The following is a 23,041-nucleotide window of genomic DNA, read 5'->3' as shown; positions in this document are numbered from 1 at the left end:
TCAACTGGGGTCTCTGGAATTGCACCAGAAGTGAAACAGGGCAGACTGGATGAGGCTTATGGTCATATTCTCTGCTTCTGCTGTTTCTTCAGTTGCAGAATTAGTTCCAGAAATGAAGAGAAACGAGCCCTGATTGGTAATTGGTTGCATGTGTTCTATGTCTTCCCATGTGAAGTGCCCTGAACAGAACACAATGCTGCTACCCTGCGATGGGGATGACCAAGGACCTCATTCCCTATGTTGCTGCTTCCTTTTATTTGCAAAGCATAGCGTCTTGTTTAACCAAAGATATATATGTGTTTTACCAAGGGAAGAAGAATTCCTCGCTTAGTCAGCTGGGCGCTCTCTCCCTGCTTCTGGGGCCTGGATATCGCAAAATGATGCTTGTCGAGTTTTTTATACCGGTGTTTGGAAAATACCATCACATCGCTTTATAGTTACAATACATATAAAAGCAGTGCATAAAATAATAGAATAATAAAAATTCAGTACAACTAAAAATGACAATTAAACTCAATAAACTCTAGTTCTTAATACAATGTTAAAATGTAAACAATGAACAAAACAATTAAACGAGGATTATCAAAAATAAAATAAAACATTGTCGTGTTTGTCTGTACATGCATGTTGCAGTGCTAAAAATGTGATTAGCCTTTGCCGTCGTTAAAAGTTTGAATAAAAAGCCAGGTTTTGAGCATTTTCCTGACCTCATTTTTAGTTTCAAGCCTTAGTTCTGTCGGCAGTATGTTCCATAGTTTGGGACATGCAAGAGATATTGCTCTCTCTCTGACCGATGTCAGTTTGGCTGAGGACAGTGAAGGTATTGATAAACGCCCTTTATTCGCCGATCTCAAATTTCTCTGTGGTGTGTGAAGCCGCATGGACACATTTAACCATTCAACCTGATCTCCATGGATATTGTTATAAATGCAAGTGACCAGACATGATGCTTTTCTACTTTGTTAAATTGTATTTATCAATTAACAGGAAAAGGCATCCACCATGCCAAAATAGTATAATAAGAAAGAATGTACTACATATGGTGCTGTAAATGGCATAATCAGCTGGAGGAATGACCATGAAGTTAAGAGCAGTGGTGCGCAGGCTGGAGGGTTACAGCTAGAGCTGAGACGGGCATCTTTTGCCTATGTCGGCCACCTTCCTTCCCTTGGGTTGGGTGGTTGGCAGAAGAACAGGAAAAACAAAAACATAAAGGTGCAAACTAAGCCAATGTAGGAGCAGACTTGGAGGCATGGATGCGCACACCGAGGATCACTGCAGAAAGGCCAAAAGTACATGACATCCTCAGAAGTGAGGAAAGCCATAGGTGAACCAGGAAACACCCAGGCACAAACTAATGCAACAAAGGGGCATTGCAGGAAGTCTAGAAACCCAACCTGCAGACTGGACACCTGGAATACATATATATGTATGTATATATATATATATATATTTATTTATTTATTTATTTATTTTTAATTTTTATATACCGATGTTCCTGTAAAGAATACATATCGCACCGGTTTACAAGGAACTGAACAGTCGCCTCCAGGGTGGAAATACATTAAAACAGTCGCCTCAAGGCAGAATACATAATATAGATATAGATGTGCCCAGAGAGGAACAAGATGGCCACCAGCAGAATGTGTGAACCATAGAGCTAGGAGGACTAACCAGATAGTCGATACCCCCGCCCCTCCCCAAGGCCGTCTGCTGTCGGGAGTTGAGAACTGCCCAAGACAAAGAAACCTTCATGAAGCCCAGAGAACCAGGTGAGTTTAGCTCTTCTGAAGCTGTTGCACCCAGCTCTTTTGGATTGTTTAAGCTTCATTTGGAGCACTCTGTCATCAGCACTGTCCACAAGCATCCCTTCTGTGAGCCATTTACTGTAGAATGTCCTTATCACAACAGCAAAACAGTGATGTCTCCTCGGAGGGATCTGCGTATTACTCTCCTGCCTTCCCTCTCACAGATTCTGCAGGTCTGAATCTCTGCTCTGGTCTTCTAGGCGAATATTTAAGGTGGCAAAGTTCCAAGGCTTGCAAAATATTGTAGCAGATCTGGGCCACAATACCCTCATCTCCCCCATTAGATGGTACAATCATGTGCCCCGCTGTGTTTCACAGCCCCGGGAGGTGCATGTAGGACAAGGGAGGATCTAAGAACATAAGAACATAAGAACAAGCCACACTGGGTCAGACCAAGGGTCCATCAAGCCCAGCATCCTGTTTCCAACAGAGGCCAAAAGAACCTGGCAATTACCCAAACACTAAGAAGATCCCATGCTACTGATGCAATTAATAGCAGTGGCTATTCCCTAAGTATAATTAATTAATAGCAGGTAATGGACTTCTCCTCCAAGAACTTATCCAATCCTTTTTTAAACACAGCTATATTAACTGCACTAACCACATCCTCTGGCAACAAATTCCAGAGTTTAATTGTGCATTGAGTGAAAAAGAACTTTCTCTGATTAGTTTTAAATGTGCTACTTGCTAACTTCATGGAGTGCCCCCTAGTCTTTCTACTATCCGAAAGAGTAAATAACCGATTCACATCTACCCGTTCTAGACCTCTCATGATCTTAAACACCTCTATCATATCCCCCCTCAGCCGTCTCTTCTCCAAGCTGAAAAGTCCTAACCTCTTTAGTCTTTCCTCATAGGGGAGCTGTTCCATTCCCCTTATCAGCCTGTCTGCTGCCTCTGCAGTGTCCGATCTTCCTGGGAAGGAGGCGAGAAGGAAGCTGAAATCTGTCACTAATACTGTGCAGCCCTGATTACAGAGCACTGTGCACTTGGATCCTCATGTGATATTCGATACAGTCCTGGATTTACAATTCAAATTTCTAATTATTCTGGGGAGCAGGAAAGCACATCTGCAGTCCTAGACTGCCTTTCGATGAGAGTTACAGTGGATGGAGAAATGGCCGGCCCAGTTCTGAGCACTCCGAGGAGCCGAAAGCCTGCTCTAGCGCTGCTCCTGCTCTCCCGTCCTGCAGACTGGCAGGAAACAGCTCCTCAGAAGCTCGCATTCCTTTCTTATGACTTTCAGCTGAAAGGATTCTTTCTTTCTTTTTTTCTTGTCAGCCCATGAAAAGAGCCGGTTTGACATTTGCGAATTTGTTTGAGTTTCTCCTCTTTCTGGGACATGGATTGTCAGAATGTCTCAGAGATCTCTCCTCTAACACTGAGAGTCACGGATCTCGTAGTCCATGCATGGCTGAGAATCTCGCAAAACTCCTCATCAGTTTGGGGTGGAGAGGCGAGTTCTAATTTTGCCTTCATTTCTGGTGTCCGTATGCTTGCGATTGATCCAGTAAGCCCTGGCTCCGTGGGATGAGAGTCGGGCTTCCTTCTGTCTTTTCCATACAGAAGACTCAGGAAGTCCTTAGTCATGCTCTGTTTTACTGATTTTTGAGAACTAAAATACGATTTGTTGGAAGAACTTACAGAGTGGTTGGGTTGAGATAAAACTTTACAGGTTCATGAATGTCTTATGATGTCTCTTTCAGGATTGTTTGGATGATTCCTCAGCCTAAAGCAGCGTCTTTGCACACTCATTACTTTAACAAGTCTCATCTCTAGCCCACGACTTTCTTACTTTTAACTAAGTTGTATTTTTGGTGGGTAATGTGGTACTTTCTAGAAAGTAAATGTGACCCTGTATTACTCTGGATAATTAACAAATCCTAGTGCAGTCACCCCTAGCTCGCAGCTACTTGGGATTTGTAATGTTGCTTTGACCTCTGACAAAATACAACTCCCAGAAGTTTTAGGGTGAAAGTTTACCCCCTCCAGAAAGCCACAGCACACTTGGATGGACCCCTTGGGTCACTCAGTTCCATTACTACCTCTGGGGTTCCTCTGACCAGGTCAGGACAGGTGGAAAGTGAGCTCTGACTGACCAGATCAGGACTGACAGAGCTCAGGACAGTTGAGCTCAGCAACTCACCATCATCTCCCTGCTTCTGATTTCCAGGCAACAGGTGCCCAAGTTTACAGGAGGAAGGCGTGAAGTTGGAACAACACCATGTAAATATTTCAGGTGAGTCTAATTGAGTTCCTGCAAATCTCTGTAGAGTGTAATCACACCAGCTGTGCATGAGCAGCTGTCTCCACTGCTGGGGATAACCATCTGTGCCCGGTACTATGCACCTTGACACAATGGGAACAGAGATTCAGAACACTCACAACACAGCCCTCATTAAACTTGTTAAGTTTTGGAAATGTTTTCAGACTGAGTTCAAATTGGATCACAGACAGAACCAGATTAAAAGGTGAAAAACCAAATGATAGTTTGCAGTTGGAGTAGCCCCTTATCCCTGTACCTGATATTTCAATATCCACTAAAGGAGTCATTCCCTAACACGAGGGAAAAGCAGATTCCAGAAAAGACAGTGAATAGAGAAGGAGGAGTTTCCTATAACATTGATTCTCTATCGATATTTCTGAGACCAAAGATATGGGCAGAAGGGAGATGGCATTATAGGGCATCTGTAAGAAACACACAGGAGCTGATGCAATAATTTTGCGCAGAAAATGGGCATTTAGTGTTGAGCGCCCTTTTTCTGAATGTGCACCCAGCCAGCTCTCCTGGGTGCATAATTCAATATTTAAATGAGGGGTCACACTAGAAAGGAGGCGCCAGGGAAAAATGTGCATCCCTAGCAGCTCCTCGGCATCTGGCGCTCAGGAGAGGTGGCTGTCAGGACGGTTAGGAAAATGGATGCTCAATCTACTAGCATCCTTTTTCTCCTGCTACCAGCATAGATACGCACAAGATACATGGCCTGGATCGTGTGTGTGTATTGGACATCCAGAGCTTTGTATTCAAAAACTGTTTTTTTGGAATAAATACTGCTTTATTTGGTCCTCCTGTTTAGTATCGCGATGATTGATGATATATTCGGAGGAATCACAGAAAGCATGATTTTTCTTTTTGTTCAATGACCTTGAGCGTGATTTACCTTTACACCAGTCTCAGGCTGGCATAAAATTTTCCCCATTACAAGGGCACATTGGCCGCATGGAAAATTTATTGGATCGCGGGGATCAGCTAATAGCCTCATCTACATGAATTTACATGTGATGAGTGCTATTAGCTACGTTGTGATTTGGACTCGCATTTTGGACGCGCTAATCCCTGTATTGGATCGGAGGTTATGGACGTGCATCCAAAATGTGCATCCAATCGAGTGTTAAGCCGTGTGCAGTGGCTCGTGCAAGGTATTGCATCGTCCCCATAGTGTAAGGAAGAGCTCATTTCCCTCCCTCCATGGACATTACCCTTCCACCCTGCTCTTAATCCAGGGGTGCACTTTGCCTCCGTCAGTTTGGAGAGCATGAAATATTGTGGAGACAATGAACAGAGCCTGAGGTTAGCATTAGTGCACGTGAATGAGTCTGTAACAGAGTAATAAGGAAATCCCCTCTTTATTACTGTAGCAGTCATAACTGTTTTAGCTGAACTACACTTGCACACTTGCTCTCACTGTCTTAGACTGAGAAAAATGATCCAAAATCTCTAGAGAGCAGGAGCTGGCTCAGCTCCGCACTGCTATGCAGAAGACCGGGTTCAATGCTCAGTCTGACATCTGCTTCTTTGGCCAGCAGGGGTTGAAAGTTCACAGCCCCCAGGGGTTACAGGGACAGGGGAGGGGGAGATAGGGAGGCTCAGCCATCGCACAAACAGTGACACCTAGTGGTCCAAATTGCAGATGTATTGCCTCTAAGGCGGAGCCCAGGGCTGTCACTCAGATGGGTGGGGGAGGGGATTATGAAATGGTAGTTCTGGTTGAAGGTTCATGGTACCAGAGCCCAGCAGAGATCAGTTCAGATGGAGCTGGAAGTCCAAAAGTAGCAGAAGGAAACTGCCAGTTCAAAAGTGCATGACATGAATGCTTCCCTCTTCTCTTTTCTGTCTTCCAGGGTTTAACCTGATTGAAAGGTTTTCTCTTTTGAAGCTCCCATCAGTAAAGAAGATTCGGAACCCCAAAGGACCCGTGATTTTACGGCTAGGGAGTGCCCCACTGGTCAAAGTCACAGAGTAAGTGCTGGCCTTTGAGGGTCTGAGCATGAAGAAGGCCTTGTATAACCTGGGGTGACCTGTGCCTGCCGGGCTCGTGTCCTTCCTGCCAGACCGGGAAACCAGGCGTTCACGTTCCCTTCCAGACTTTCCGAGCCTCCAGGAACGCCTCTCCTGAGTCCAGTGACAAGGCCGGGCTGTTCCATCCCTGCCCGCTGTCAGCCGCACTGTGTGTGGATGGCAAACTTACCTGGGTAAATAGCGTGATAACTGCCCACTTAATTAAGATGTTATTTTGATACCCTGAACACTCATTTAGGCGTTAATGGGCTGGTGCTTGTTCGCTGGCAGAAACCATGACAGGGCCAGGCGCTTCTGACTGGTCCAACGTGTGTTCCTTTCTGTTGGTGTTTGTGGTCAGACTGGGGTGATGCATCAGCGCTGTGGCCAGTGGAATGGCGCGTTGCAAGCCACTGGCTGAGCCATCCTGAGGTAGCCACGAGCATCTCTTATGACACTTGCACACAAACGTATTGTCACTGTGACACTGAGACTGTCTCATGGACGGGCAAGGAACAGGCAGGCTATCGCAGTCCTGGGAAATTTCTTTTATTTTATTTGCTGAAATGTAGTTGTGTCAGCTGTGTTTTTCTGAAAAAAGAGAGCATTGCCTGCCACCAGCGTCTGAGGCCCTGGAAGATGAATCTCAGTACAGAGGAAGGGTATGTGGGGATTTATTTCAGATGAAGGTTGTGCTTTCCAGGCTCATGCATGGGAGGCTGGGGTTTCTATAGCTCATATGTGGTGAGTCACCAGCTAAGTATGGAAAAGCTGACAGCTAATGTCCTGACATATGTGCATGGTGCCAGATTAGGATGGAGCTCTTTCAGGCTGCCTTGCTTTGCTTGTGCCTGTCTGATGTCTTGCATTTGGTTCTTTGATTGGTCAGAGATGGTCTGCTCTCCACTCTGCAGCCCTTGGCTTGGCTTGAGCTGCTCAGACTCATTGAGAAATCCAGATCTGTTCCTTGGAAGTGGTTCAAATAAACGTTTATAGGATGGCTATTGACCTCATCTATCCCTATGTGGTCTCATCAATAAGATATTTAGATGGAGCTGAGCTATGTTTGGAGCAGCGCCAGCCTCTGCTGAAAACTGAAAGAGGCAAAAAGCATCTGCTGGAGAGGAGGAGGAGGAGGAGGGGATTAATGGGGCTGAGGGATGGAATAAGGAGGCGGTTACAGTCGAAGGGGCTTGTGGCATCTGCTTTGGGGACCCCAGAAGTAGCCACTCCTCACCCCCAGCCCTGCAGCTGGGGAAGGTGCTGATAGCCCTGGCCAGTGCCAGTCTCGTCCCTCCCTTGCCCTTTGCCTGGAGCACTTCAGCCCTAATACCTGGAGGAAGAGATTGCAGGAAGGACATTCAGTTTTCATCATTTTTTAAGCTTCTTTCCGCTGCCTGTTAGGTCTTGACCCTTCTTAACGTAGAAAGTGAGGTTTGAGGTTTTATTTTCCGATGTAACTAGTCCCTGGCACTTCTTTCCCATCCTTCATTTGGCCAGAGAATGTAATCTGGACAGTGCCTTCCCTTTAGGGGAGGAAGGTTTGTAGCTGCCAGGGTTGATTTGTGTCTGCAGGGACCGAGCGGAGGGACGCATGCTTGGAAAGGTATCTGAATGCTGGCTCCAACTCTGGGAGCCACTGAAGACAGAATCACTTCCACATTGAAAACACTTTTAGAAGTTGGGCTGTCAGCAGACGGGAGACGGTGTGGACAGAGAAGAGGAGGAATAGTTGCTATTGTTTGTGGGATTATGTAATTGCAGTTTGTTCTTTGCTATAGTGACCCCTGCCCTGCATTGCCTGAGGCAGTGATGGGCTGCAGGGGACTCCTGACATCTCCCTGGTGAACTGATTCATATCAAATGGAGAGCAGGCTTAGAAACTGGCAGCGCATCCGCGATTAGGAGCCTGGTTTGTGTCCTGCGATTGGAGCTCGTGTAGGACAAGGCAGGTCCCGTGGACTGCGGTCCAGGCTGAGCTTGCACTGAGATGTTAACTTTTCACATTCGCTTAGGAGTTGTGTGTGAGGATCGTCTGCACACGTAGAGTAATCCTGGAAAGTGAATAATGTACTGAGCTTCCCCCGGGCCCCTCTCCAGGACTCTGTGTTTTCTCTTGGAAAGGTTGGCATTGGGCCTGGATGGTTCCAGACAGGGGGAGATTTAGTGCCTGATGTACCAAGGCTTTTCTTTCATTTTGGGCGTCTATGGAAAAAGAGCACAGTGAATCGACCATTAGTGAACTAATGTACGGCATTTGCAGAATTTGTTGCATTGGACTTTGGCAGGGACACATTTTAGTGTCTCATCCCTGCCAAAGCAAGGCTCAGGATGTGGACAACACACTGGAGAAAAATAATAAAATGGATGAAAGATGGAAAGCAAACCTGATAGGAATGAATCTTGGTTGTGTTGCTTGCAGGGCAGGATGGTCAGAGAGAGCAAACTGGGACCAGGGCATGCAACTGGTGACCCTTTGGGACTGTTATGCACCTTCAGAGTCTCTGGGTGTGATGGATACTTGGATAGGACGTTTCGTGGCTCTGCGTGGCACTTTTAGTGGATATTGGATATTCAGAGGGGTAGCCGTGTGGGTCTGCTGAAGCTAAGATGACAGGCACCGGGTGGCACCTTATAGACGAAGCAGTTTATTGAGGCCTGAGCTTTTGCTGCATTGTGTGTGAATAGAGCCAGCCTTGCTGGGAAGGGCAGGTAGAGGCGATGTCTTTTGGGAGACGTTTCCTGCTCTTCATCCTACCCCTGCACTGAGTGAGACAGGGCGGGCAGGCATTGGTCCTGATATTTCCAGACTTTGCTGGCTGCTGGAAATGTGAGGGCTGAGACCTGCAGAGGAATAAAATAAACGTCGGAGGCGTTGGTGAAGAGCTGCAGTTAAGATTCCACATTTGTACCGAGCCTGCATCTAGCAGACCTCAGATGGGAGCTTTGGGCATGAGGGTGGAGAGATTCAGAATGGGCGGGGCTAGGGGCAGAGGCTGCATCTCACTCCTGAGACTCCTCACCATTGAGAGCACTCACTAGTAACTGCCAGATTCCCCCGACACAAGGAGTCTTCCTGGCTTTAGATCATTTTCAGGGCTGCTGGTTTCCTAGTGCTGACAGCTGCAGTAAATAAACCCTGAAGCGCTTTGCCATTTAGATGTGGAAAGAGCATTTTTGGAGCGGAGCGGTGCTGCGAGTGGTGAGTGCCATCGTGCTGAAGAGTTTATGATCCTGTCCTTATCCTCCCCGTTCTCCAGTTATTACTGTCAAGGGGGGGTGCTCTCACACCATGTATTCAGCAGAGAAAATGCACACAAACTAAAAGTATTTCTTGCTGCAAGGTGAAATGGCGTGACATTGACCCCTGACCTTCTGTACAGCTGGGGCTACCCTGCCACTGCCATCCTGTGCGAGTATCGGCATCCTCTCCCCCCCCCCCTAGCACTGCCACTCCTGTGGCTGAGTACCGGCATCCTCTCCCCCCCCTGCCACTGCCATCCTGTGCGAGTACCGGCATCCTCTCTCCCCCTGCCACTGCCATCCTGTGTGAGTACCGGCATCCTCTCTCCCCCCCCCTGCCACTGCCATCCTGTGCGAGTACCGGCATCCTCTCTCCCCCCTGCCACTGCCATCCTGTGCGAGTACAGGCATCCTCTCCCCCCCCCCCCTGCCACTGCCATCTTCCTGTGCGAGTACCGGCATCCTCTCTCCCCCCTGCCACTGCCATCCTGTGCGAATACCGGCATCCTCTCTCCCCCCCTGCCACTGCCATCCTGTGCGAGTACCAGCATCCTCTCTCCCCCCCCTGCCACTACCATCCTGTGCGAGTACCGGCATCCTCTCTCCCCCGTGCCACTGCCATCCTGTGCGAGTACCGGCATCCTCTCTCCCCCGTGCCACTGCCATCCTGTGCGAGAGTACTGGCATCCTCTCCCCCCCCCCCACCACTGCCATCCTGTGCGAGTACCGGCATCCTCTCTCCCCCCCCAGCCACTACCATCCTGTGCGAGTACCGGCATCCTCTCTCCCCCATGCCACTGCCATCCTGTGCGAGTACCGGCATCCTCTCTCCCCCGTTGCCACTGCCATCCTGTGCGAAGTACCGGCATCCTCTCTCCCCCCTGCCACTGCCATCCTGTGTGAGTACCGGCATCCTCTCTCCCCCCCCCTGCCACTACCATCCTGTGCGAGTACCAGCATCCTCTCTCCCCCGTGCCACTGCCATCCTGTGCGAGTACCGGCATCCTCTCTCCCCCCTGCCACTGCCATCCTGTGCGAGTACCTGCATCCTCTCTCCCCCCCCCTGCCACTGCCATCCTGTGCGAGTACCGGCATCCTCTCTCCCCCGTGCCACTGCCTTCCTGTGCGAGTACCGGCATCCTCTCTCCCCCGTGCCACTGCCATCCTGTGCGAGTACCGGCATCCTCTCTCCCCCGTGCCACTGCCATCCTGTGCGGGTACCGGCATCCTCTTCTCCCCCCCTGCCCCTGACATCCTGTGCGAGTACTGGCATCCTCTCCTACCCCCTGCCACTGACATCCTGTGCGAGTACCGGCATCCTCTCTCCCCCGTGCCACTTCCATCCTGTACGAGTACCAGCATCCTCTCTCCCCCCCCTGTCACTGCCATCCTGTGCGAGTACCGGCATCCTCTCTCCCCCCTGCCACTGCCATCCTGTGCGAGTACCGGCATCCTCTCTCCCCCCCCTGCCACTGCCATCCTGTGCGAGTACTGGCATCCTCTCTCCCCCCCCCCCCCCCCTGCCACTGCCATCCTGTGCGAGTACCGGCATCCTCTCTCCCCCCCTGCCACTGCCATCCTGTGCGAGTACTGGCATCCTCTCTCCCCCCTGCCACTGCCATCCTGTGCGAGTACTGGCATCCTCTCTCCCCCCTGCCACTGCCATCCTGTGCGAGTACTGGCATCCTCTCTCCCCCCTGCCCCTGCCATCCTGTGCGAGTACTGGCATCCTCTCTCCCCCGTGCCACTGCCATCCTGTGCGAGTACTGGCATCCTCTCTCCCCCCTGCCACTGCCATCCTGTGCGAGTACTGGCATCCTCTCTCCCCCCTGCCACTGCCATCCTGTGCGAGTACTGGCATCCTCTCTCCCCCCTGCCACTGCCATCCTGTGCGAGTACTGGCATCCTCTCTCCCCCGTGCCACTGCCATCCTGTGCGAGTACTGGCATCCTCTCTCCCCCCTGCCACTGCCATCCTGTGCGAGTACTGGCATCCTCTCTCCCCCCTGCCACTGTCATCCTGTGCGATTACTGGCATCCTCTCTCCCCCCCTGCCACTGCCATCCTGTGCGAGTACTGGCATCCTCTCTCCCCCCTGCCACTGCTGAGATCAGTGAAAAGCAGCCTGAGAGTGCAGTAGTGCCAGAGCCCTGCTAGCGCTTCCCTGACTTATCCAGCACTGCACAAATACACAGAAGAGACGGTCCCTGCACCGTGGAGCTTACGACAAGACAAATAATAGGCTTCAGGACATTTATTTATTATAGGAAATAGTTGTGAGCAGGGCCAGCCAGGGGTTAAGATTTGAAAGCAGCCTCAGAAAGGTGGGTTTTAGATTGGATTAGAATAGGCAGGAGAGGGAGCAAGACGCAGCAGCTCAGCTGGACAGCACGGAGGAGTCACTTCCAGAGGAGAAGGGCACAGATAGGAGAGACTTGCCTGATGAGTGGATTTCACAAGGAGGGTTAAGAGAGGAGAGGGAGGAGGAGCTGCCGAGTGAAGGCTCTTGTAGGTGAGTCAGAGGAAATGGATAGGAAGCCAGTGTAGCGACTTGAGAAGAGGGGTTATATGGGGTAGTGACATCAGAAGAGGAGTTATAGGGGGGTAGTGACATCAGAAGAGGAGTTATAGGGGGTAGTGACTTCAGAAGAGGGGTTATAGGGGGGTAGTGACTTCAGAAGAGGAGTTATAGGGTGGAGGTGACTTCAGAAGAGGGGTTATAGAGGGGTAGTGACTTCAGAAGAGGGGTTATAGGGGGGAGGTGACTTCAGAAGAGGGGTTATATTTATTTATTTTATTTTATTTAAAAACTCTTCTATACCATTGTTGAGTTAAATAAACATCACAACGGTTTACAAAAAGGCACATTAATGAAACAATATCAGTGGTATAGATTACAAATTAACCATGTGCTATCATAGAACAGTAACAATTTAGTATAAAAAAAACTATGAGTGTAAGTTAAGTTTATTTGTTAGGAACATATTAGGCGGTTTTAATTTAACATTAAAATGCATTTTGTAGGTTACAAGTAATAACTTCTAGTTTGGTGCGTCCTTATCATTCAGCTGTTTTTCTCCTTATCTTTATCTCTATAAAAAGCTTGTTTAAATAGCCAGGTTTTCAGACTAGTTTTAAATAGTTTCAAATTTCTCTGCAGCCTTATTTTGAGTGGCATGGAGTTCCATAGCATGGGGCCAGCCAGCGACAGTGCTCTCTCCCTTACCTGAGTGAGGCGTGCTGATTTAACAGAAGGAATAGTTAGTAAAGCCTTATTAGCAGATCTCAGGTTTCTGTGTGGTACATGTACGCGCAGTGCTCTCTCCCTTACCTGAGTGAGATGTGCTGATTTAAAAGAAGGAATAGTTAGTAGAGCTTTATTAGCAGACCTCAGGTTTCTGTGTGGTACATGTACGCGCAGTGCTCTCTCCCTTACCTGAGTGAGATGTGCTGATTTAAAAGAAGGAATAGTTAGTAGAGCTTTATTAGCATATCTCAGGTTTCTGTGTGGTACATGTACGCGCAGTGCTCTCTCCCTTACCTGAGTGAGATGTGCTGATTTAACAGAAGGAATAGTTAGTAGAGCTTTATTAGCAGATCTCAGGTTTCTGTGTGGTACATGTACGCGCAGTGCTCTCGCCCTTACCTGAGTGAGATGTGCTGATTTAACAGAAGGAATAGTTAGTAGAGCTTTATTAGCAGATCTCAGGTTTCTGTGTGGTACATGTACACGCAGTGCTCTCTCCCTTACCTGAGTGAGATGTGCTGATGTAACAGAAGGAATAGTTAGTAGAGCTTTATTAGCAGATCTCAGGTTTCTGTGTGGTACATGTACGCGCAGTGCTCTCTCCCTTACCTGAGTGAGATGTGCTGATTTAAAAGAAGGAATAGTTAGTAGAGCTTTATTAGCAGATCTCAGGTTTCTGTGTGGTACATGTGCGCGGAGTGCTCTCTCCCTTACCTGAGTGAGGCGTGCCGATGTAACAGAAGGAATAGTTAGTAGAGCTTTATTAGCAGATCTCAGGTTTCTGTGTGGTACATGTACACGCAGTGCTCTCTCCCTTACCTGAGTGAGATGTGCTGATGTAACAGAAGGAATAGTTAGTAGAGCTTTATTAGCAGATCTCAGGTTTCTGTGTGGTACATGTACGCGCAGTGCTCTCTCCCTTACCTGAGTGAGATGTGCTGATTTAACAGAAGGAATAGTTAGTAGAGCTTTATTAGCAGATCTCAGGTTTCTGTGTGGTACATGTACGCGCAGTGCTCTCTCCCTTACCTGAGTGAGATGTGCTGATTTAACAGAAGGAATAGTTAGTAGAGCTTTATTAGCAGATCTCAGGTTTCTGTGTGGTACATGTACGCGCAGTGCTCTCGCCCTTACCTGAGTGAGATGTGCTGATTTAACAGAAGGAATAGTTAGTAGAGCTTTATTAGCAGATCTCAGGTTTCTGTGTGGTACATGTACGCGCAGTGCTCTCTCCCTTACCTGAGTGAGATGTGCTGATTTAAAAGAAGGAATAGTTAGTAGAGCTTTATTAGCAGATCTCAGGTTTCTGTGTGGTACATGTGCGCGGAGTGCTCTCTCCCTTACCTGAGTGAGGCGTGCCGATGTAACAGAAGGAATAGTTAGTAGAGCTTTATTTGCAGACCTCAGGTTTCTGTGCGGGACATGTACGCGCAGTGCAGTGTTAAGGCAGTCAGCTTTTTCGTCGTGGATTAGTTTATGAATTATACATAGTGTCTTATATTGTATTCTTTGTTCAATTGGAAGCCAGTGTAAATCGGCGAGTGTTCCTGTAATGTGGTCATTCTTTTTTTTGCCAGTCAAAATTCTAGCAGCTGAATTTATATGGGGGTAGTGACTTGAGAAGAGGGGTTATGATGGGGTAGTGACTTGAGAAGAGGGGTTATACGGGGGAGGTGACATCAGAAGAGGGGTTATATGGGGGCACTGATTTGAGAGGAGGGGTTATATGGGGTAGTGACTTGGGAGCAGGGGTTATATGGGGGCAGTGGTTTGAGAGGAGGGGTTATATATTGGGGCAGTGGATGGATTGTGGTGGGGGGAGGTAACTCGTTGGGAGACCTGAGAGCAGCAGGTTGCAGGGGTCTCAGCAGGAGCTGACAGAGGATAAGTTCTGGTAGGTTGCTCGGAAGGGAAGCGATGGATTTTGGAGATACAGGGAGCTGGGGGCTGGCGAGGATACAGAATTGTGAAACCCTGGGAATACTTCTGTGCCTGTGACTTCTTCTAACCTCACCTCAGACCCTTTGATTTAATAATCGGAAGAATTCCCTGAGGAGAAGGCACCTGGATGCCACTTTTACCCTGCCTTGGCGTTTGCAGGTCCTCTTCCAAGTGAAACTCCGCACAGAGAGTCCTTTTCTCCACCCTGGGGAGAGGTTGGTGTTAGCCTCTAGTCTGGGAGAGATTATTGCTTTATTGTACCATGACCCCCATGGCTTCCTTCCTTTCTCAGGCAGCTCTTCCCTTCTGGTTTGCCCGATGAGTTTACGCTGGTGATGACTTTACTGCTGCGGAAGCAGATACACAAAGAGAACTGGTACCTTTTCCAGATCAATGACCAGCAAGGGTACCTGCAGGTAAGCGCCTCCCTTCGCATCCTCTCTCTCCCCCTTTCTCGTTTGCTGAATGCTGCTCAGATGTTGTGTTTATTAATCAGACTTAGCCTAGGGCTGCAGGAGTTATGCGGAGTCCTGAGAGCGTGAACGCTTGATGCTGGAAAATTTCAATGCATCTCCCCTTTATCGCAGGTTTTATATTTTTAACTGTGGTGAGGCCTTCTGATCTAACTGGGGTGTCTGTCCCATGGTGACCTCGCTCGCCCATGTTGTCAGTCCCATGGTAACCTCACCTTCTTGGGGTGTCTGTCCCACGGTGACCTCGCTCTCTCATGTTGTCAGTCCCATGGTAACCTCACCTTCTTGGGGTGTCTGTCCCACGGTGACCTCGCTCTCTCATGTTGTCAGTCCCATGGTAACCTCACCTTCTTGGGGTGTCTGTCCCACGGTGACCTCGCTCTCTCATGTTGTCAGTCCCATGGTAACCTCACCTTCTTGGGGTGTCTGTCCCACGGTGACCTCGCTCTCTCATGTTGTCAGTCCCATGGTAACCTCACCTTCTTGGGGTGTCTGTCCCACGTGACCTTGCTCTCTCATGTTGTCAGTCCCATGGTAACCTCACCTTCTTGGGGTGTCTGTCCCATGGTGACCTCGCTCTCTCATGTTGTCAGTCCCATGGTAACCTCACCTATTGGGGTGTCTGCCCCTTGGTGATCTCACTCTTTTGGGTTGTCTATTCCTCGGTGATCTCACCCTCTCAGGGCTCCTGTTGTTTGGCGGTCTGTCTCTTTTCACCCCAATTCTGTGATTCTCAGCTCTCCCTAGGAATCAATGGGGAAGACCAGAGCTTGGAATTCCGGGCCAGGGGCTTGGAGAAGGATTCGGTGGTCTGCATCTTCACTGGGCAGGGGATCTCCTCTTTATTTGATTCAAAATGGCACAAAATTGCCTTGAGCGTCCAGAACCAGCTGGTGTCTGTCCACATCGACTGCAAATACATTTCCACCAAACCCAGTGAACGCAGGCAACGCATCAGCACTTCAGGTCACACCTTCATTGGTCTCAGTGCCACACGGGGCACACCTGTCCAGGTAAGTCACGGCCCCGCCAGGTAACCCCTCACTCTGGGGCCCGGGCAATTCATTTGCTCATTAGTGGTCATAGCCAGTGTTTCTCTCTCATCATGCACAGATACGAGTTATTGCTACAGGGAAAGGAAAATGAAGTTGCTGAAATATGCCAGATGCTTATGTCAGGGGCGGAGCTAATGTAAAGGGGGACTGGGTAAGGGGAGGGGCGGAGCTAATGTAAAGGGGGATTGGATCAAGGCAGAGGCAGAGCTAATGTAAAGGGGGACTGGATCTAGGCAGGGGCGGAGCTAATGTAAAGGGGGACTGGATCAAGGCAGAGGCAGAGCTAATGTAAATGAGGACTGGGTAAGGGGAGGGGCGGAGCTAATGTAAAGGGGGACTGGGTAAGGGGAGGGGTGGAGCTAATGTAAAGGGGGACTGGATAAGGGAAGGGGCGGAGCTGATGTAAATGAGGACTGGATAAGGGGAGAGGCAGAGTTAATGTAAAGAGGGACTGGGTAAGGGGAGAGGCGGAGATAATGTAAAGGGGGACTGGGTAAGGGGAGAGGCGGAGCTAATGTAAAGAGGGACTGGGTGAGGGGAGAGGCGGAGCTAATGTAAAGAGGGACTGGGTGAGGGGAGAGGCGGAGATAATGTAAAGAGGACTGGGTGAGGGGAGAGGCGGAGAGGCGGAGCTAATGTAAAGAGGGACTGGGTGAGGGAAGGGGCGGAGCTAATGTAAAGGGGACTGGGTGAGGGGAGGGGTGGAGCTAATGTAAAGAGGGACTGGATAAGGGAAGGGGCGGAGCTAATGTAAAGGGGACTGGGTGAGGGGAGGGGTGGTATAAACCTTTGTCTAGTTTGTACTCTGGTATAGGAATTCCTTTCATTGAAAAGGTAAAGGCTCATTATTAGCAGTTTGCTTGCTCTCACACAGATGGGTTGGGTTTGGAGGGTACAGTAAAAGTGCCTTTCTCAGGGGCAAAATGGACATAACAGCGGCTGATGTGATCTCTGCCTTTTTTCTGCAGTTTGATGTCCAGAAGGTCCTCCTGTACTGTAACCCAGCCATGGCCATGCAGGAAGCTTGCTGTGAGATCTCTGCAGCAGGGGTGAGTGCATATTCTCTTCTTAAACACTTCCTAGTTAGCAGTGATCACAGCAGTCAGCTTTATATTCTGCCGGCACCAAGTGCTCCTGCAGAAATCTGTATTAATGTACAATGAAAGACAAAACCAGCAACACATCCATTGGAGGAGAGTGTATTCTGTACCATGAAATGCTATGCAACTCCTAGAAACTTAATGAAGGACATCTTCTCTTGTACTGTAAATCCTGCAGGAACCCTCCAAATCTGCATTAGGGACAGTGGAGGACATGGTCTCCTGCGCTGAGAGACCCTGCATTAGGGACAGTGGAGGACATGGTCTTCTGTGCTGAGAGACCCTGCATTAGGGACAGTGGAGGACATGGTCTTCTGTGCTGAGAGACCCTGCATTAGGGACAGTGGAGGATATGGTCTTCTGTGCTGAGAGACCCTGCATTAGGGACAGTGGAGGACATGGTCTTCTGTGCTGAGAGACCCTGCATTAGGGACAGTGGAGGGCATGGTCTTCTGTGCTGTGAGACTCTACATTAGGGACAGTGGAGGACATGGTATCTTATGCTGTGAGACCCTGCATTAGGGACAGTGGAGGACATGGTCTCCTGCGCTGAGAGACCCTGCATTAGGGACAGTGGAGGACATGGTCTTCTGTGCTGAGAGACCCTGCATTAGGGACAGTGGAGGACATGGTCTTCTGTGCTGAGAGACCCTGCATTAGGGACAGTGGAGGACATGGTCTCCTGCGCTGAGAGACCCTGCATTAGGGACAGTGGAGGACATGGTCTTCTGTGCTGAGAGACCCTGCTTTAGGGACGGTGGAGGACATGGTCTTCTGTGCTGAGAGACCCTGCATTAGGGACAGTGGAGGACATGGTCTCCTGCGCTGAGAGACCCTGCATTAGGGACAGTGGAGGACATGGTATCTTATGCTGTGAGACCCTGCAATGTGACCCTGCATTAGGGACAGTGGAGGACATGGTCTGTGCTGAGAGACCCTGCATTAGGGACAGTGGAGGACATGGTCTCCTGCGCTGAGAGACCCTGCATTAGGGACAGTGGAGGACATGGTCTTCTGTGCTGAGAGACCCTGCATTAGGGACAGTGGAGGACATGGTCTTCTGTGCTGAGAGACCCTGCATTAGGGACAGTGGAGGACATGGTCTCCTGCGCTGAGAGACCCTGCATTAGGGACAGTGGAGGATATGGTCTTCTGTGCTGAGAGACCCTGCATTAGGGACAGTGGAGGACATGGTCTCCTGCGCTGAGAGACCCTGCATTAGGGACAGTGGAGGACATGGTCTTCTGTGCTGAGAGACCCTGCATTAGGGACAGTGGAGGATATGGTCTTCTGTGCTGAGAGACCCTGCATTAGGGACAGTGGAGGACATGGTATCTTATGCTGTGAGACCCTGCATTAGGGACAGTGGAGGACATGGTCTCCTGCGCTGAGAGACCCTGCATTAGGGACAGTGGAGGACATGGTCTTCTGTGCTGAGAGACCCTGCATTAGGGACAGTGGAGGACATGGTCTTCTGTGCTGAGAGACCCTGCATTAGGGACAGTGGAGGACATGGTCTCCTGCGCTGAGAGACCCTGCATTAGGGACAGTGGAGGACATGGTCTTCTGTGCTGAGAGACCCTGCATTAGGGACAGTGGAGGACATGGTCTTCTGTGCTGAGAGACCCTGCATTAGGGACAGTGGAGGACATGGTCTCCTGCGCTGAGAGACCCTGCATTAGGGACAGTGGAGGACATGGTATCTTATGCTGTGAGACCCTGCAATGTGACCCTGCATTAGGGACAGTGGAGGACATGGTCTGTGCTGAGAGACCCTGCATTAGGGACAGTGGAGGACATGGTCTCCTGCGCTGAGAGACCCTGCATTAGGGACAGTGGAGGACATGGTCTTCTGTGCTGAGAGACCCTGCATTAGGGACAGTGGAGGGCATGGTCTTCTGTGCTGAGAGACCCTGCATTAGGGACAGTGGAGGACATGGTCTCCTGCGCTGAGAGACCCTGCATTAGGGACAGTGGAGGACATGGTATCTTATGCTGTGAGACCCTGCAATGTGACCCTGCATTAGGGACAGTGGAGGACATGGTCTGTGCTGAGAGACCCTGCATTAGGGACAGTGGAGGACATGGTATCTTATGCTGTGAGACACTGCAATGTGACCCTGCATTAGGGACAGTGGAGGACATGGTATCTTATGCTGTGAGACACTGCAATGTGACCCTGCATTAGGGACAGTGGAGGACATGGTCTGTGCTGAGAGACCCTGCATTAGGGACAGTGGAGGACATGGTCTTCTGTGCTGAGAGACCCTGCATTAGGGACAGTGGAGGACATGGTCTTCTGTGCTGAGAGACCCTGCATTAGGGACAGTGGAGGACATGGTCTTCTGTGCTGAGAGACCCTGCATTAGGGACAGTGGAGGACATGGTCTTCTGTGCTGAGAGACCCTGCATTAGGGACAGTGGAGGACATGGTCTTCTGTGCTGAGAGACCCTGCATTAGGGTCAGTGGAGGACATGGTCTTCTGTGCTGAGAGACCCTGCATTAGGGACAGTGGAGGACATGGTCTTCTGTGCTGAGAGACCCTGCATTAGGGACAGTGGAGGACATGGTCTTCTGTGCTGAGAGACCCTGCATTAGGGACAGTGGAGGATATGGTCTTCTGTGCTGAGAGACCCTGCATTAGGGACAGTGGAGGACATGGTCTTCTGTGCTGTGAGACTCTACATTAGGGACAGTGGAGGACATGGTCTTCTGTGCTGAGAGACCCTGCATTAGGGACAGTGGAGGATATGGTCTTCTGTGCTGAGAGACCCTGCATTAGGGACAGTGGAGGACATGGTCTTCTGTGCTGAGAGACCCTGCATTAGGGACAGTGGAGGACATGGTCTTCTGTGCTGAGAGACCCTGCATTAGGGACAGTGGAGGACATGGTCTTCTGTGCTGTGAGACCCTGCATTAGGGACAGTGGAGGACATGGTCTCCTATGCTGTGAGACCCTGCATTAGGGACAGTGGAGGACATGGTATCTTATGCTGTGAGACCCTGCAATGTGACCCTGCATTAGGGACAGTGGAAGACATGGTCTCCTGTGCTGAGAGACCCTGCATTAGGGACAGTGGAGGACATGGTCTTCTGTGCTGAGAGACCCTGCATTAGGGACAGTGGAGGACATGGTCTCCTGTGCTGTGAGACCCTGCATTAGGGACAGTGGAGGACATGGTATCTTATGCTGAGAGACCCTGCATTAGGGACAGTGGAGGACATGGTCTTCTGTGCTGAGAGACCCTGCATTAGGGACAGTGGAGGACATGGTATCTTATGCTGAGAGACCCTGCATTAGGGACAGTGGAGGACATGGTCTTCTGTGCTGAGAGACCCTGCATTAGGGACAGTGGAGGACATGGTCTTCTGTGCTGTGAGACCCTGCATTAGGGACAGTGGAGGACATGGTCTTCTGTGCTGAGAGACCCTGCATTAGGGACAGTGGAGGACATGGTCTCCTGCGCTGAGAGACCCTGCATTAGGGACAGTGGAGGACATGGTCTCCTGCGCTGAGAGACCCTGCATTAGGGACAGTGGAGGACATGGTCTTCTGTGCTGAGAGACCCTGCATTAGGGACAGTGGAGGACATGGTCTTCTGTGCTGTGAGACCCTGCATTAGGGACAGTGGAGGACATGGTCTCCTGCGCTGAGAGACCCTGCATTAGGGACAGTGGAGGACATGGTCTTCTGTGCTGTGAGACCCTGCATTAGGGACAGTGGAGGACATGGTATCTTATGCTGTGAGACCCTGCAATGTGACCCTGCATTAGGGACAGTGGAGGACATGGTCTCCTGCGCTGAGAGACCCTGCATTAGGGACAGTGGAGGACATGGTCTGTGCTGAGAGACCCTGCATTAGGGACAGTGGAGGACATGGTCTCCTGCGCTGAGAGACCCTGCATTAGGGACAGTGGAGGACATGGTCTCCTGCGCTGAGAGACCCTGCATTAGGGACAGTGGAGGACATGGTCTTCTGTGCTGAGAGACCCTGCATTAGGGACAGTGGAGGACATGGTCTTCTGCGCTGAGAGACCCTGCATTAGGGACAGTGGAGGACATGGTATCTTATGCTGTGAGACCCTGCAATGTGACCCTGCATTAGGGACAGTGGAGGACATGGTCTGTGCTGAGAGACCCTGCACTAGGGACAGTGGAGGACATGGTGCTGTGATATTTTCTAAGAAAGCTGCATGCAATATTTTGGGAGTCGTTCCTTCTCTGGGACCACTTCCCATTTCGTCAGTGCTGCTAGACTCCACATGTAGTGGTTTATTGCTTTAATTTCTCTCCACTCTGCAGTGTTTTCCTGAAGTCTCCAAAACCAGACGAGATGCTGAGGTTAGTGAGACTGTGCAGAGCAGTAACCTGATCGAGATCAACCCCCAGCCTGAAGGCAAAGTCTACACCCGCTGCTTCTGCCTGGAGGAGGCCGCAGAAGGCAAGGTGGGCTTGTGCTGGGGATGGGGAAGGGGGTGCAGGGCCCTTTACGCTCTGAAGGCCTTCTGAGGTTGTTGTGGGAGGTCTGAGCTGCTTTGGTTCCTTGGGAGTTTCCAGATATCCACAATGAATATGCAATGGAAATATTTTGAGGACTGGGTGGGGACCAGACCTGTGATCTCTTCCCTTCCACCCCTCCAGGGGTAGAAACTTTCCAAAAGACAATCCCCAGGCCTCACTCTCCAGTCTCCCACGCTTGATTCCTCCTTCTCTCAGGCCTGCTTAGGCTGAATGTTGCTGCCTCCAGCCTCAATTTGCTGTCTCAGTACCTCTCCCCCTCAGCAGCCTCCCTGCCTCCCCATAGCCTCAGGTCCCGTTTGAGTGCGTGCATGAGGCTCCTTTCAGGAACTTGAAAGGAAACAGAAACGTGATAGCCGCCAAATCACCAGCACTCTTTGCCGTCGCCACTCGAGGCCCCACATGACTCACGCCCCCTAATGGTCAGTGCCCTGGGCCCAGCCGCCGGCTCCTGAGGGAGCCTTCCATGTCTCCAGGTCCAGTGGTAGCACAAGGCAGATTAGACAGCAACCTAGAGCATCAACGTTTTGGGGAGGGTGGTGGCAGTGGCAGGATTGAGCAGGCATTGAAGGTAGGAGCAAAGAGTGCGCTAGACAACCTTGCTTGCTTCAGCTCGATGGGCTTAACCAGTAACAGAGAAGCTATCTCCTCCCAGCTCCTCCTCGCCTGGTGTCGCACAGCGCCTGGACGTGTGGGCCTGCAGCTGCAAACGCAGCAGGAAATATACAACATAGGAGTGGGTTCTTTGTGCTGCAGGAGCACAACAAGGAGACAGGCAGAGAAGAAGAGCGGTGCAGTGGGGAGACAGAGCTGGATTTAAGATTATGGCTTCTATAGGCAGGAGACCAAGGGTGGCAGATATTTCCCTCCGAAATCAGACAGCAGCAGAGGGAGTCCTACGTTTTGGATGCCTTCAGAATCTGGTGCTCAAGGCACCTGCCTTTGTTGCCTGTGTTTAATAGGGATGTGCATTCGCTGCATTCGTTTCGGTGGTACCCGCATACCTCACAGACTTAATAGTACACAGCTAATAACGGATCGTACGCGTATGTTTTTAATAACGAGTTATGCACCTACGATCTGTTTTTACCCATGTACTATAATGTCCGTGAGATACTCAGGTTCTGCTGAAATGGGATTAAGGAACGCACATCCCTAATGCCTACACCCGGCCCTGTGGGGAGGAGAAGGATGGACACCTTCTCTTTGAGGCACGCTGCTGCCCTGTGTTTCAGCTCCCACCATGGATGTGGCACTCACACTCCAATGTCCCAGGAAAGACAGAACTGCAGTGCCCAGAGGATCTCTGCCAGGAGGGTGGATTCTGGGGGAAGGGAGCAGAGGAGTGGTGGTGGGGACTGAAGAGAGCAGAGAGC

At 50.3% G+C, this 23,041-nt stretch overlaps 1 protein-coding gene across 4 annotated transcripts in view; it reads left to right on the top strand.

Moving 5' to 3' along the window:
- Window positions 1-23,041, top strand: part of COL16A1 (collagen type XVI alpha 1 chain) — a 111,869-nt gene that overhangs the window by 9,646 nt on the left and 79,182 nt on the right. For all 4 annotated transcript variants that reach the window (XM_029619243.1, XM_029619244.1, XM_029619241.1 and 1 more), the window contains exons 3-8: window positions 3,982-4,047; window positions 5,931-6,048; window positions 14,810-14,933; window positions 15,728-16,003; window positions 17,014-17,094; window positions 21,450-21,593. In XM_029619243.1, the coding sequence (XP_029475103.1) occupies window positions 3,982-4,047; window positions 5,931-6,048; window positions 14,810-14,933; window positions 15,728-16,003; window positions 17,014-17,094; window positions 21,450-21,593 (809 nt within the window). The remainder of the gene's footprint in view (window positions 1-3,981; window positions 4,048-5,930; window positions 6,049-14,809; window positions 14,934-15,727; window positions 16,004-17,013; window positions 17,095-21,449; window positions 21,594-23,041) is intronic.

Source organism: Rhinatrema bivittatum, chromosome 11, assembly GCF_901001135.1.
Source record: "Rhinatrema bivittatum chromosome 11, aRhiBiv1.1, whole genome shotgun sequence".
In the NCBI taxonomy this organism is placed as follows: domain Eukaryota; kingdom Metazoa; phylum Chordata; class Amphibia; order Gymnophiona; family Rhinatrematidae; genus Rhinatrema; species Rhinatrema bivittatum.
Note: the sequence above shows the minus strand (reverse complement) of the source record. Positions and strands in the feature narration are given on the sequence as shown.